Source organism: Gallus gallus, chromosome 1 (assembly GCF_016699485.2).
Source record: "Gallus gallus isolate bGalGal1 chromosome 1, bGalGal1.mat.broiler.GRCg7b, whole genome shotgun sequence".
Lineage (NCBI taxonomy): Eukaryota > Metazoa > Chordata > Aves > Galliformes > Phasianidae > Gallus > Gallus gallus.
The window spans coordinates 144,600,091-144,616,115 of NC_052532.1; the positions used below are offsets into that span (position 1 = coordinate 144,600,091).

Genomic DNA, 16,025 nt, shown 5'->3' on the forward strand with positions numbered 1-16,025 from the left:
TGAAGTTTGACTTTTTTTGTGCTGTGTCAGATCTCATCAGGAGGGATTCATTTGAAAGTGTGTACTGATGATCCAACACCAAACTAAATTTAAGCCTTCTTTTAATTGAGATATAGTGTGTTTCAAGTCTGAGGTTTTCCTGGGCTGTGTCAGATGTTATCTGTAGTGACCAGTGTGAAAGTGTGCACTGATCATAGGACTCTGCTCCAGGATAAACGTAAGCCTTTTTTTAATGCAGACGTCATACAAACAAGGTTTTTCACTCAGGATTTTTCGTTGGTCAAATAAACTTCTGGGTAAAGTCCCTTCTGTGACAGTCAGTAATGTGCATCTTGTGGGTCGGGGGGAGGAGGGGAGGTGCTCCTAATTACTCTTTTTTGAGCAGACTAATTGTAAAAGACTTAAAAATAGACACTTTCACATCCCATGTGACAGTAGCCAGCAAATCAAGACCAGCACACAAACAAGTTTTTTTTGAAGCACATGAAAAAATCTACCCCTCCCACAAAAGGGACTCACGTAATCACTCTTGAAAACAATGTGCAGGGGTAAACTTTCACAGTCAGGCTATCCTGCTAATGCCCTTAACTAACTGCTCACAGGATCTACGAAGCTGCAGATATGTAAGTACAGAAAAGATATATATCTTCCTTTCTTTTTTTCATGCCAGCAAACAACTCCAGAAATATGCTTTCTTTTTGCATTATACTGAATGTTTTCATGTGGCAGGAGAGACAAGTCTTGTGGAGGAAATTCTGCCAGATTTTATAGTGCTATCTTAATATGCTTCTTGTTAATTTTCATTTAAAGACAGATGATCCATAACATCACGTTATTTCTAATGCTTTCTTATAATACTGATTTCTTATAAGAATATTTCTAAGTCTTTTGACAATCAGAAATGTTTGATACTTTATTCTCTCAGGGTTTTGCTTAGTGTAAGTAATTTAGATTATACTAATGCAAAAGAACTGCTGTTGAAGAAGTAAGTGGGACACTGAATTTCTCAAGTCATTCGCTGAACCCCGCAGAATACTTTAATATTAGGAGAGAGCCTTAAAACAAATCTGTACCATGGTATTGAATCCACAGCTTGCTCATTCATATGTGCTCCTTGTCTCTATTCTCAGCTCAAGAGCTCCGCAGTCGCTCTTCCCATGTCTGAATAGTGTAGCAGAGTATTTTAAGAATCCAAAACGTTAGCTAATTCCTTATTAGCTAATTAGCTAAGGAGCTAATTCCTCTTCTACCATTTCTTTCAAAGTTTTCAGAAGGCATTCTTTTTTTCTCAATCATAGTCCCCAAATAGCTTTCCCCTTATTACTGATCTTCATGCCACAAAACTAAATAAATATGACAAGCAATTTGACTGTTTTACATCTTCATGTTAAATAGGACACCTTTTCATGTTATACTGGTAAAACTAGACAGGCTGTTAAAAAAGCAAGAATTTACATGGAAAAAAATAGATGCACGCATGCCCTTCACCACAGAATAGAAGAGGTCTGAGATTTTCATGTTTCCTCCAGAATAGAGACAAAGGTACTGAAAACTGATCTGGCCACTCATCTTTAACAGCTCAAGTCGTCCCTTTTTGTTCAAAGACTGAGGAGTATGCATACATGCAATGAGTAATAAATTTAAGTGAAAATTTATGAAGTTTTAATCCCTGAGATTAATTAAAGCTGGCACCTGCACAGATTCCATATCACTCCTTCAGAATATAGATATATATATAATTGTACATATATTCAAGGTTTGCATCTTTCTGGTTTCTAAGATACAAAGTCTTTATTTGTATCTTATTAGACCATTTTTTCCTCTTCTACTTGCAGGAGTGCAATTGTTAGCGGCTTCTATTTATTTAGCATGTTTCAGACCCTCTCCTTCTCACACTGAGTAGACTTGAGTAGGTAAACTGAAGGGAGGTTAATCTTCTCAGCGCCAGCATTGCTGTAAAAATTAACATTCATCTTTGGTCAACGTGATTTAGGTCAGATAATTCTTACACTTTTCGTAGTTATCACAATTGGAAAGAAAGATCCAACAGATACGAGCTAGACACGTACATGTCTTCTACTTTGCCTTTAACTATTTATGTAGCATTTCAACTCAACTTCTTCATTTCCATTTCACTTATTTTACTGTAACTGCTATTATTTTAGAATACAAAATGCAGCTGTCATACAATTTGGTAAAGCAGGTAGATAGATAAAAGCTGAACCACAAAGGTCCCATGCAGCATGCAGCCAAAAATTGTCACAGAGTTCACTTAAAGAATATTGTAATTTTTCCTACTCATCATTACGAGAATGTAACTCATGAAACACATGCTTTGGATTCTCTGTAGTGTGGTTTACAAATTTTGCTTTAGTGTTCCAACAAATTTGGATTTATACTAAGAAGAAGTACGAGACTGGAACTATCTCACTAAAATCAGCCACGAGTAGTGAGTGACCTGAGGATTCAGTCATCAGGCTTGCTCGGAAAGCTGGACATGAAAGTCAACAGCTTTGAAAATTATGTACTAAAAGAATATGAGAATTACAGCACTAGAAAGAAACAGGAAGCTTTAGGAAACGCCTGTCTCTTGCCTCAGCTTTTATGAAGCCACGTGTAGTCCCAAGCCTAGATAAATGCAGCTTTCCCAGATAAATGTACCTTCCTCAATACTGACGAATCATTCTGCTATGCAACTTGGCATGCATACTTTTTAATATATGTAACACAGTTGGAAAAAGCCTCATTTCTCAAATACACAAAACATAACACAATGGGGATCACAACAATGGTAAATTAGAAGTTCAGACAGAAAATATTACTGGTCAACAGAAAAGAATTAATTCAACACACTACTGCAGCATTGCGTATTTCCCATCTTCCACTGTTTTTAAGTTCTCTAAAGTTTACACAGCTTTGATCCATAGAGGGCTGTAGAGCTCAATAAAGTCCTCAAGTTAGGCAATGTGAGGAAATAGCAGAAGTCTATTTCCCAACCATTTCTCCTAAATCATTTATACATACCCCCAAGTTTTATTCTCCAATACAGTTTGTTAAAGAAATAATGTTCATCCATCTCAAAGTGATTAAATCATGCTATGTGCAGAGCAAGGATAGATCTATGATCTGCCACGCCTTACCAAGAAGGTAATTATATCCCTCTTACACTAGACAGTGGACAGATAGACCAGGGATTTACCTCAAAGAGTAAAATATTAAAGAGACAGACAGACAAATCACACATTAGATTACAATACACAGTTAAGGCCTTTTGTAGTATTACCCACAGTGCAAAAAAAAACCCCCAAACCCCACAATAAAACAAAAAAGCAAACAAACAAACAAACAAATCCCACAGATGGTGCTCCTCTACCAAAAGCAGGAGATGAAAGCAAAGAGAAAACTCATTTAGCTCACAGAGAGAGCTTTTATCACTGCTTGCACATAATTTAAACCACGCAATCTAAGTTTGTAATACTATAATTGTAGGCTTACGGCTTAGGTTTACCACTTCCATAGTTCAGTAAATGCAACACAGTATTCTATGTTTAAGGACCGTCGCGGGTAAACATCTGAAGGAAGCCAGGCTTGGGGTGATGTGCATCCAGGCTGGAGCCACAGCCTTCACAGTGGGGAATCTACTCTGAGTTGGGCCCTTGCACGCTGCACTATAAACATGAAACAAATGAATAATGCCAGTCAAATGTTTTCACAAAAAATCCACCTCCTAGAACAACTAATTTTCTTCTTCAATGAGATTACGTATCTGGCTGATAAAGGCACCTGCACAGATGTAACACATTGGAGATTTTAGAAGGAGCACAACCTGTTTTCTTCTTTTTTTTCCTGAGTGGTTATCATTGCTATAAAATATCCATCAACCACATAGGACAGGTTAAAAGCAAGCTACCTAACAAATCTCATCAAGTCACTGGCTAAAGAAAAACCCACTACTGAGTGGGTGTATTTCAACAATTTTCCACTCGTGATCAGAAAGCAAATGCAACACTAAAACTGGAAGAGGGCAAGTGACAGAACACCAAGGAACAAATGGCACTGGTTGGAAGCCTGGGCATAACATTAACTTTATAGTCTCCCAGCTGCACGCTCCTCCCAGGTAGATGCAGAGAACAAGGGCCACGCCATAGACTGTAGTTATCTCAGGACCCAGTGAATCCAGGAAGCACTGAGGATCGCAGGTAGATCATGTCATAAGCTCTCTAGTAAATGCTGCCCAACTCTGCCTCAGACACATAGTCCACTGAGCAGAAAAGGGTCACAGTGGTGAGCATGCTTTGTGGAAGGTGAGATCCATCTGGAACCCCATTCTTCCTTATTGGAACTGAACTGGAATGGGAGCGTAAGTCCCAAGGCTATTCTGCTTCACTGTGAGACATTTGAGAAGCTCACCTCGAATTGTCAAAACAGTGAGACTGTGTAAACATTCCTGGGGGTGGACAGGGACTATTAAAGCAGTCTTTATTCCAAGAGGAAAGGCTCAACAAAAACAGCAACTGCAAACTGCTTTTGGAGAAATTTAAATAAGAGATGACCACGATTTAGGAGGGAGGTTGACTAAACACTAACACAGTACAAAGGGCTGATTCTCTTTCTCTCAAGTCCTCCAAACCAAGACCAAACACCCTTGAGGGAAATATGCTTTAAGTGAATAGCTAGTGGGATCTTTATACAAATAACTGAAACATTAACACTGACCTCTTGTGAGACCAATGAGGAAGTGGTCTTTCTGCACTACAGCTTTATCAGTGTCATTGAATCCTGCATCTCTGCAGACTCAGAAAAGAAGAGTATAAACCTAAACAACTTTCTCTACAGTACTAACAAAGGTACTGATGAAGAGACAAGAATTTTAAATACTTAATGCCTTAAAATCAGGTACCCCTATGGAAAAAAAAATGGCAATTTCTTACAAAATTATTAAATTGGTAAAAGTAAATTAACATATGTACTCATAAGGTACTACCAGGGCATATAATTCAGTTACACCGCTAAGAATCAAGCCAACGCACTGTTCAGTTGGTGTGAGGCTTGCAGCAATGAGGTAACATTCTCCAGCTTTGCTCTAAGACTCTCAGAACAAAAGTACCATCCAAACTGGGGCCACTGTTGTTTTTTTCAGATACGTTCTGTGGAAGACGGCATACGTTCCGTAAGTGTAACAGACAGATCACAAAGGATTGCTGCAAAGAAATACTGACTTGATAGAAAACATGAGACTCAAATTAGCTCTGTTTTACTTAATAGTCCAGACGCTCTTCATAAAGAAACTGTTCTAAGTGCAGCCCTGTTCAAGATTGACAGGACGAAAGCCTTGCTGACGTCAATAGAGTTCATCTAACAACAGTGAGAGCTCAGATGTACAAAGAAGCTCAGGTGATGTATATTAAATTTTCAGGTGGCAGCAAATTTATCACCTGTTTGAGCTCCAAGACGGATACAGAATCTCAAGGGTTTTTAAGAAATATTAAATATATTCAAGAAATGCAGCACTTAGACATTATGGTGACTGCTCAAAATGTCCATACATACCTATAGATAAACAGAGTACTACTGCTCATCTAGAGTATTGTAAAATGCGTACCCTACATTAACACACAAAATACTTTGGGAATAGTAGAAGACCAACTGAACCCCCTGCCCAGGGCTGACTCCCACAGCCAGCAGAAGAGCCTGCTGACATCCTCCTTTAAGCAGCACTGATGTGTGCATCTGGGAGGTACATTAGCTGTGGTTCTCCAGCGCTCTTCTCATCTGCTTGTGGCCAGTTTGTCCTACTGTGGAACTAGAGAACTTCATTAGGAATCAGGAACATAGCTCTGCTGGCCTTGTGTCAGAGGGTAAAGAGAAGGAAGAATTGCCTGAGATGGCTGCTCCCTGTGTGTGTCCATGCACCGGGGATGGACATGAGCACTCTCCTGGCTGCAACTCCTTTTCAACAGAGCCACGTTTCCATGCAAGGGTGAACATCCTACTCTGAGCACCAGTAAGTTCTAACATTAAAGTAGATGATCCTACTTTATCACGCAAAAGTAGATAAGGTTTTATAAAGTTCTACTGTTGATGTCAGAAGAAATCAATGAAATTACAGAATTTTGCCTAAACCATACAAACACTGACAGACAAAAGAATGGATGTGATATATATACAACATTATTTATGAACAAAAACTACCAGAACTTTACAGAGAACAGGAAATCAAATTATGCTGTGAATGTGCTGTAGTTAGCCATTGCAATAAAACAGTTTATCATACACCTTAAGCATATGAAAAGAGAAGCTGTGTAAGAAATGATTTTACTTAAATATCAAGGGAGACAGGTGGAAAATAGATGTCATTCTGGGAATTTGAATGAGTAATCAGAACCATTCAAGTAAGAGAAATAGAGCAAACTGAAATACTTCACTGACTCTTATCCAGATGCCTACACAAACCCAAATTACTTTCTATGAAAAGCAGCCTGTTGTATTTTAGTAAACCAAGCCATGCTACATGCTCCCACAAGAGACACTCTAAGGTATTCAGGATATTCTTAAATCTGCACAGCAGTCACAGAGCTGATAATTATCAATTCAATTTCTCTATTCAAGTCACAATACTCCCAGATCACATTTGATTTCCAACCCTGAAAGCAGTGTTCACATTTCTTGACGTGCTACTTATTTTCTTGAGATGTTTAAGAATCAGAACACCATACATTTATCCATCAGAAATCTTTCACCTGCCCACCCTACAGCCTGTGCAGGTATAGACTTTAGAGAGTATCTGCATGCTACATTTCTTCTTACCACATGCAACGTATCTTACTCATGTATCTTACTGCATTGAGTACACCATAAACATCAGGAATTTGACATCACCAGCTATCTGCAGGTTTACTCTTTACAGAGAACCTTGCATGCCCCTGCCAATCTAAGCCAAAGTCTGATCAAACTGTATGATTCAAAAAGCACTGCAGGTAAATCAATTGTGAACAACCTGAAATAAATAGGACAGTCTCATCAAAACATGAAAGAAGATACTAACCTTTTAATGCTTCCACAAGTTAGTAAAAAGGTAATGAACACTTCGTAAAAGGTGTAGCTTAAAACCCAAAAAACTAGAGGTATTTTACTGGAAGTCTTCTTTAAGGTACAGAACGTTGTAGTTGTTTGTAAATATTGACTGTTGAAAGGCAAATCCTTCAGAAATAGTCCAGACATTTTAATTAAAGATATCAGATGGAATTAAAATTCAGTTTAAAACAGCTCTTATCTCCAGTTAATATTTTGCATTAAAGTAGTAGAGGCAACGATGACTCCTATTTTAACCCATGTAACTGCAGATAAACAGGCTGACAGTTTTTATGAGTCATCCAGATGGAAAAGATGTCTGATATCAAAACTAGCACTAATATTTACTATCTCCAGAAACGTAGCCACCTCTCTCCATTACAGTCATAACAACACAAGCAGCCTGAAGAATTTGAAAGGCCTAGCAAGCGTGATTGCTGAGAGCATGCCAAGACTACACATAAGAATAATTTCTTTAGGGTTTGTTTTTCTTCTTTTTAAGTACATCAATAGAGCATCGTATAATTCTGAAGTTATGGTGCTTTCAACAGTGTCGAGAGACTTTTACGAGAATATTCCCCGGCAGTCACCTTCTTACAACTGGGTATGAACGCATACAAGAAGTCTAAGATTGCAATGTGCCTGGTTGGCTGTTGGAAGCTTTCCTGAAGTTTTTTTTAGAGGGTGCAGGTAATAAAATCATCACACTTCTTTTCACAAGCAGTCTCACCAACAAGAACTGAAAAACACAACCAGTCTTCACTGCTTCAGAGGAGAGGAGCACCTCTCCTGTGAAGAAAGGCTGAGGGAACTGGGCTTGTTCAGCTTGGAAAAGAGAAGGCTCCAGGGAGACCTCATTGTGGCCTTCCAGTACTTGAAGGGAGTGTATAAACAGGAGGGGGAACGGCTGTTTATGAGAGTGGATAGTGATAGGACAAGGGGGAATGGTTTTAAACTGAGACAGGGGAGGTTTAGGTTGGATATTAGGAAGAAGTTTTTCAGACAGAGGGTAGTGACGCACTGGAACAGGTTGCCCAAGGAAGTTGTGGATGCCCCATCCCTGGAGGCATTCAAGGCCAGGCTGGATGTGGCTCTGGGCAGCCTGGTCTGCTGGTTGGCGACCCTGCACATAGCAGGGGGGTTGAAACTCGATGATCATTGTGGTTCTTTTCAACCCAGGCCATTCTATGATTCTATGATTCTATGATTCACAGACAAAAGAGTGGGAAACATGCATTTTCTTTAAAAACTCACTGTGATCAAATATGTAGGTGACAATTAGAGTGAAGACCAACTAAGAAGGAATACCATGAAAATGACAGATACCTTAAGGATTGTACTCATCAACAATACATTTCTCACTTTGATTTATTAGCTAAAGTCTTCAGACTTTAGGTAATATTTTACAGAACAGCTGCTGAAGGAGTAACATCAGATGCCCCCACCCTTGCTGACATTTACACTTGCACTGTGCAACCGTTAGGTATAACATCACACTTAAAAGCATTCTGCACTGGAAGCAATATCAACAGGATGGGGTCCTCTCCACTTCTAAAATTCTGCTAAATCATTTTTTTATATTTTAAGATCCCCAAGTTACTGCCACTTTGCAGATCTTCCACGTCATTTCTCACTATGCAGGTTAAGCACTAAAATCTGCTGAATTACAATGTATGCGAAATACTGCAGGTAGGTTATATCTCTTCTGCAGCATCACTAAAAAGAGACTAAAGCAGTGGTCATAGAAATTTATGTATATAAACAATATCTGAATTAGATTTCCAAAGTCAGTTTGTAGTTGTAGTATTAAATAGGACGAATTATAATTATTCAAGCATTGGAACAGGCTGTCCAGTGATGTGGTGGAGTCACCATCCCCGGGAGGCGCTCAAGAAATGTAGAGATGTGGCACTGAGGGACAGGAGTTAGTGGACATATTAGGACATGGCAGGATGAACTGACAGTTGGACTTAATGATCTTAGAGGTCTCTTCCAAGTCTTTAATGACTCTATGACTCCATGATTATAATCATATAATTAAAATCATATGACTTTCGGTCTGAAGGAATTGTGGCTGTTCAGCCTAGAGAAGAGAAGGCTGTGAGGTGACTTGATAGTGGCCTTTCAGTATCTAAAGGGAAGCTGCAGGAAAGAAGAGGCAGACTCTTTCGCACTGTCTGTGGTGATAGAACAAGGGAAATGGCTTCAAGCTCAAGGAGGGTAGATTCAGGTTAGATATACGGAAAAGGTGTTTTACAGTGAGAACTGTACTCCAGTGAGTACTGGAACAGGTTGCCTAGAGATGTAGTTGATGATCTTTGAGGTCCTTTTCAACTCAGGCCATTCTGTGATTCTATGATTCCATGATTCTATGACGTCTCTGGTATATTATTTTGCACTTTGTATATACAAGCCGGAGAAAGTCATCTTCTTGTTTGTTTGTTTTTGGAAGCAGGCTTGAAAGAGTATTTCACCATACTGAAGTTTCATTTCAGCTTTTTAGAATCTTGCTTCTTTCTGATATAGGTTGGCCACTGTTATGCAGAAGTAGTTTATCTACATTTATTACAAAATGTCCCCTTTTGTTTTTTTCATGTAAGGTCCACCGAGCTTCCTGCAGAAACACCAGTTGCAGAAATGGACACTTTCACAACTTCTCAGACAAACAGTTCTACCTGTGACTTGTATGAACATAAGGATACAGCAAGGATAATCCTATCTGTGTTCTACAGCCTCATCTTAATCCTTGGAGTACTCGGAAACACAATTGCCCTCACTGTCATTTTTAAAAACAGAAAGAAGATAAACTCTACTACCCTCTATTCAACAAATCTCGTCTTCTCAGATCTACTGTTCTGTATTGCCCTGCCTACAAGGATAGCCTACTATGCCCTGGGATTCCACTGGCCATTCGGAGAAGCGTTATGTCGAATAACTGCTCTCTTGTTTTACATTAACACTTATGCAGGTGTGAACTTCATGACATGTCTGAGTATTGACAGATTTTTCGCCGTCGTCCATCCATTCCGATACAAGATCAGAAGGATTAAATATGCCAAGGGCATTTGTGTATTTATCTGGTTTCTTGTATTCAGCCAAACTTTCCCATTGCTTATACAGCCCATGACACATGAAGAAAATGAAAGGACTACATGTATGGAATATCCAAACTTTGAAAAAATAGCCCATTTACCATTTATACTTCTTGCCGCCTGTTTAGTAGGATACCTTATTCCCCTTGGAATTATACTATTTTGTTACTCTCAAATTAGCTGCAAACTTTTTCAAACGGCCAAGGAAAATCCACTGACTGAAAAATCAGGGATAAACAAAAAAGCTATCAATACAATCCTATTTGTAATTATAGTGTTCATCATCTGCTTTACCCCTTATCATGTTGCAATCATACAACACATGATTAAGAAGCTTCAGTATCAACCCTTATGCAATGAAAACCAGATTTTCCAGAAGTCACTCCATTATACTGTGTTTCTGATGAATTTTAATTGCTGTCTAGATCCTTTCATCTATTTCTTTGCATGCAAAGGATACAAAAGGACTGTACTAAAAATACTGAGGCGACAAGTGAGCGTATCAATTTCAAGTGCTGCCAGATCACACCATGAAGAAAGTTCACGCGATGTGGGAGAAACACAAATGATGGTACTCGCAAAGTCTGCCAATGGGAAGTTACCTGAAAAATCAAGTCTGTAGTGTACTGCAGTGAACTGGGCTTAAAAATCCTGGGTCCATGGTAAAAATTCTTAGCATTCCCTGTACAGTAGCTTCAGGAAGATTCTGTTTCTCAGGATGTCAGGAAATCAAGGACTGATGTTAGACCGAAAAAGAATTATCACACGACAGCAGGAAGACTCAAAATTACAACTTCCTAGCTACACCATTTTGACTGATCTCATTCCTTTTTCCAGGAAATGCACACCATTGTGAATGTCCAAATTCCATGCTGCACACACATACTCCTGGATGTCATTAACTCAAGCAAAGACTTGACTCAGTTTAACTGGATGCGCCAAAAATAGCTTGTAACTCAGAGTTAAAACAACTAGCACACCTGAAAATTGCAAGAGCTCTAGCTGAGCTACAAGTACATCTATGTACACAAGGCAAGCAATCAGATTTTTAGATAAAATGGACAGCTTCTACGCACAGTTTGACTACTGCAAGTGCTTAGTTTATAGTCATCTGGAGGTAAAAGTGCATTTTATAGTACTTAGAGATTATAGAGTACTATATAGATTACGTATGTCTTACTGGAAAATTCACAGAGATACTTTTGTCAAATATAATACATGAAAATTTAATGAACTCTTCAGTTCTCCCCAAAACTGACTGTGCTCCATACTTCAGTCACTCATCTTTTCAAGGTGTATTACCTCTTGAATCCTAAGGGAGAACTTTTCTTTCCAGTGTGTATTATAAAGAGACTCTAAGTTGTATATAAATTATTTATGAATGCAGAAATAAGTTGATGCTAGAGACTGAAACACAAAAAGTGCACTGTTTTGGTTAAAAGAACATGTATACAGGCTTCTTCTTCAGAACTTCTGCTGAGGTCTGAGTCTCAGACAAGACAAATGTTTTAGAAACAGGAATAAAAGTTCACTGTTGAAGCTACCAAAAAGTAATTTAACCGCTTATCTTTAATCGGATGAGCACTGTTTATCTGAGAGAGCTACAATGATGGTAAAGGGATTGTACATGAAGATGCATGAGGAGCATCTGAGGTCATCTGGTTTGCTCATCCCAGAGCAGAGGAGCTCAGGGGAGGCCTCATGGTGGCTGCAGCTCCTCACAGGGAGCAGAGAGGCAGCGCTGAGCTCTGCTCTCTGTGACAGCGACAGGGCCCGAGGGAACAGCGTGGAGCTGTCAGGGGAGGGGCAGCTGGGGGTTAGGGACAGGGGCTGCACCAGAGGGCGGTGGGCATGGAACGGGCTGCACAGGGCTGTGGGCACGGCCCCGAGTGCCGGAGTTCATGAAGCATCTGGATACTGCTTTTAGACAGAGGGGCTCATTTTTGTGTGGTCTGTGTGAAGCTGGGAGTTGGACTCGATGATCCATACGGGTCCCTTCTGACTTGGGATATTCTATGATTCTATGATCAATAAATGGAGTCAGCAGGATTGGCTGGGAAAGAACTAACTTTTCCACCGTGCCTTCACAGAGCACATCTGGAATGCATTTGGGCACACTGAAATGGTGCCCGAAGAGACCAAATGACATAAACACATCCTACTGGAACTGGCTGACTACCAGCATACATCCAGGATGTGGGTCTTGGGTTCCTGCTGTCATACCCTTCCGTAACATGTCAATTTCCTTCCCTGCTTTATTTCTGGCCCCCATGTCTTTTCTTTTGTCTTCTGTCTTATTAATATACCTTCACTTGCCAACACAACGTGGTAATTACACCAAGTGATGAAAAAGGAAATCTAAAGAACGCCTGATAATTACTGGCAAAAGGTAGGCCAGATGTCAGAATAAATTTTATTTACTGCAGCTATGTCTCTCCAGCATTGAGACTGTTGAGAAAAGTCGCCAAATAAACAGTTACATTTGCCATCTTTGCAATTTCTTCCTTCCTCACGTGTTGACCTCCTCCTACCAGCAAACACGGAAGGGTTGTAGCTGAAAAGCAGTATGGAAAAATTAATTAATAATTACTTTATTATGGGAAAGAAAAAGCAAGAGACCCTGTATTTCATACCACTTAGACTGTCAAAATGCAATTTCCAGTTCCAGAAGACACTATGTTGCCACAGTAAAGTGGAATATGAAAATTTGTTTTTAACATGAGAAGTTTCACTTAATTCTGTATATTATAGCAGTCCTGTTCTTGCCAGTTTTTTTAATAAACTATTTAAGAATTTGTTGCTGTAGGAGTCAGTAAATGAGAACTTGATAAAATCACAGACAGATTACTCATGATTGCCTAGAAGTTGTAAAAATAAACTACATATATGAACACCATAGCATTACAAGCTCTATTTACTCTACTAATGTCTGTTTTCTTTTATTTCTGGCAAGCATCTATTGTCATAAAGCCTTAAGGCTGGAAATCCGTAACATATAACTCAAGTATATATCACAATACCACATAATGCACACATTTACTCATTTTTAAGCAGAAATAAAGCGAAGGGCTGTACTGACAACTTCAGTTTCTCTGTTTCCTCATGTTAGCAATCCTGTTATTTTCAAGTCCAGACTTTGAGAATGCTGACGTGATTTTAAAAACAAACAGCTAACTTCATACAAAAATACTGCTTTTGCTCAACTAAGCCTTACAGCATTGGTCTAGTTGGATACTGGTTCAAAAAAAAGCTTATGTTCCCCTTATTTTAATATTTCTCAGATACTGAACAAAACAATAATAATTAAAACATTAAATAATAATAATAATAATAAAACTTAAACGATAAGCTCAGCTTCCTGACAAAAGTCCTAAAGAAAAAGTGACAATTTACAGCTGAGGTAGCTGATGCCACTGCTTCCCCTCAACACTCATCAGTACTTAAGAGATCACGCAAACTCATATATGAAATTTGAAACTGTCTATTTGAACCTGCCAAAAGTAGTGGTGGAGGTTTCAGCTGGCCTACAACGCTGTTTTAAAGGAGCTGTCTTTCTTCTACCTGTTGTGCCATGGAGCTGTCACCAGAGCGGTGCTAATAAGCTGCTGCATGGGAGCAAGGGAGGCCAGTAATTCTGAAAGCCTGCAGCTCTTCCCAAATGACTGATTTTCTTCAAGAAGTCTTTTCCCATTCATTCTGCAGGCACCCTTCCCCTGGTATTGTTTGTTGGAATATTTTCATAACAGAACTTTTACCCACCAAAGCACATCTCAAGTCCATCTCCTCCTGCATGCCTCACACACATGAATAAAGGGAGTAAAATTCTATCTGATATCTCTTCTCCTGTCTAACACTGAGTATATAACATGCTGAGGAAGTAGGAAGCGAAAGGGCTCTGAACACATAAACAGACTGTTGAAACAAAACAATTACAGTTAAGTATCCTGACTTTTTCTTTCGAAAGAAGGTTAGGCATTAACACTGAGGAAGTTCACACCAGCAAATTCCCGGAGCAAAATGAATACTGGCAGACAGTTATTCCAAAGGTAGCACATAACATTTAGCAAACATGACTGGCACTAGTAGATGTACAGGAAATATTGGCTGCCAGTGTTTCTCACGGGTAGGAGGAACTTCAAACTACTTCTGTATTTCTTGTCTGAGGTATCATGGAACATTGTCTTAAAGTAAACCAGAGTTCTTTCCTAATGAGCCAGATACATTAGTGCAAGACGCATCATAGAGTAAGACTCCCTTGGATCTTCGTACTTTTCACAAAGAGAAAGGAAAGATCTGATTCTGTTGGTCTGAAAAGAAAAGAGAATACCATGTTATGCAACACATGGCTGAAGCAGCAAGAACACTGCAAGAGAAAATCAGAATCCGTCTTTGGTAAAAGGTTTTGATGAGCTTTTTGGTATGAAAAGCTGAGAATTGGTTGTACAGATCTGGATCTTGTTCTCCCTTTCCACACATGAAGCAAGCAGCTGACAAGCAGCATTAGATTCAAGTAGCTTAACTCAAGAGGATCTGAATTAAGTTCTATGGACAAACAGGGTCCCCGTCTGGAGGGCAAAGTCCAGTCAGGACCTCAAGAACTGTTCATGACAAAATGATGGAACACCTTTCAATTCAAGACTTAGCAGGGTATGGCTAGGGCAGCTGCTAAAAGGACTAAAACGAGCTTGTATGAAAGGTTATTTTTCTTTAGTTCCACTAGATAATCAAGGGTAAATGGAAGAGTCAATGATTGGGAAGATAACTTCAAAGAACCATCATTTTCCAAGTCTCTTTGCTAAGTTAGAACAAGTGGTCCTTTTTGTTGTTTCTTCCTGGAACAGGACTTTCCTGAGATGCCTGGCATTCAGGTAGTGAAGACTTTTAGGCTTGGGTGGAGACCTGGAACCCTAGCAGAAAGCAGATCTGATAAGAGGAGAACAGGATTCTGGGTTTCCAAACAGACAGATTCACTAGATCATGAAACCAAACTACCCAAGTCGTATCAAGCTTTTCTGTTGGAGATTCAAAGCTCCTGGAAAGCTGACAGAAGGGACACAGTTATCTCCAAATGGGTACTGTTTCCTTTCAGGATTGAGATGATCTCACATGATGCAGTTTGTTGATATACGACACAGCAATGGTCTCTAAATAACAAAACTGAAAAAGCAGGGGAGCGAAAGGCAGGGTGTTTTGCCTTCCAAGGTGTCTGTTCAGAGACTGGCTGGACATCAGTACGCTTGGGGTGGGTGGTGAGCAACTGCTTTTGCACTGTCTCACTTATTAAATTGTCTTCACCTCCACCCATTAGTTTTCTCGCTTTTACTCTTCTTGTTTTCTTCACTATCCATCTGGGGAGGAAATAATGAGCCAGCAGCAGCATGGGCATTTAACTGCTGGCAAGCGTCAAGCTACTATGCAGGCTTACATGCAAGCCCTGCTGGAAGACACTGATATATAATCTGCACTTAACTTCCACAGACTATGTTAGTATGCTCACTAACCAAATGGACAGACCTGCAGTTGTCCTCCACATTCAAACTCCTTTCAAACACTGTTTGGGTGTTTCGATCCATTCGTGGATTTGGTTATCAATTTGGGGATAGACAACTACTCCAAGAAAAGGACTTGCAAGTTGACAAAGACAGTGCAATAGGTGAGAAAAAAAACAAGCAATGCAAAAGCAATTGGTCACCATTAGGGGAGATGCCTACGAGGAGGACCTAGCCATGATATCTGAATACTCAGTGGCTTTTTGGAACCCTGTCTGGAGACAAACTGACATTCAGCTTGGACAGAAATAGAGACATTAGAAAGACCTTAGTAAAGCCTACTGGGGGAAAACTTAAAAGACAACCAATTAAA

At 39.5% G+C, this 16,025-nt stretch overlaps 2 protein-coding genes across 6 annotated transcripts in view; one reads left to right on the top strand and one right to left on the bottom strand.

Annotated features, from left to right (window-relative positions):
* The window catches only part of UBAC2 (UBA domain containing 2), a 97,046-nt gene that overhangs the window by 38,500 nt on the left and 42,521 nt on the right, over positions 1 to 16,025 (bottom strand). The window lies entirely within an intron of this gene.
* GPR183 (G protein-coupled receptor 183) lies at positions 559 to 12,958 on the top strand. The gene is made up of 2 exons (XM_001231943.6): positions 559 to 623; positions 9,672 to 12,958. Coding segments are annotated over exons 1-2 (1,116 nt in total). The 5' UTR covers positions 559 to 621; the 3' UTR covers positions 10,786 to 12,958.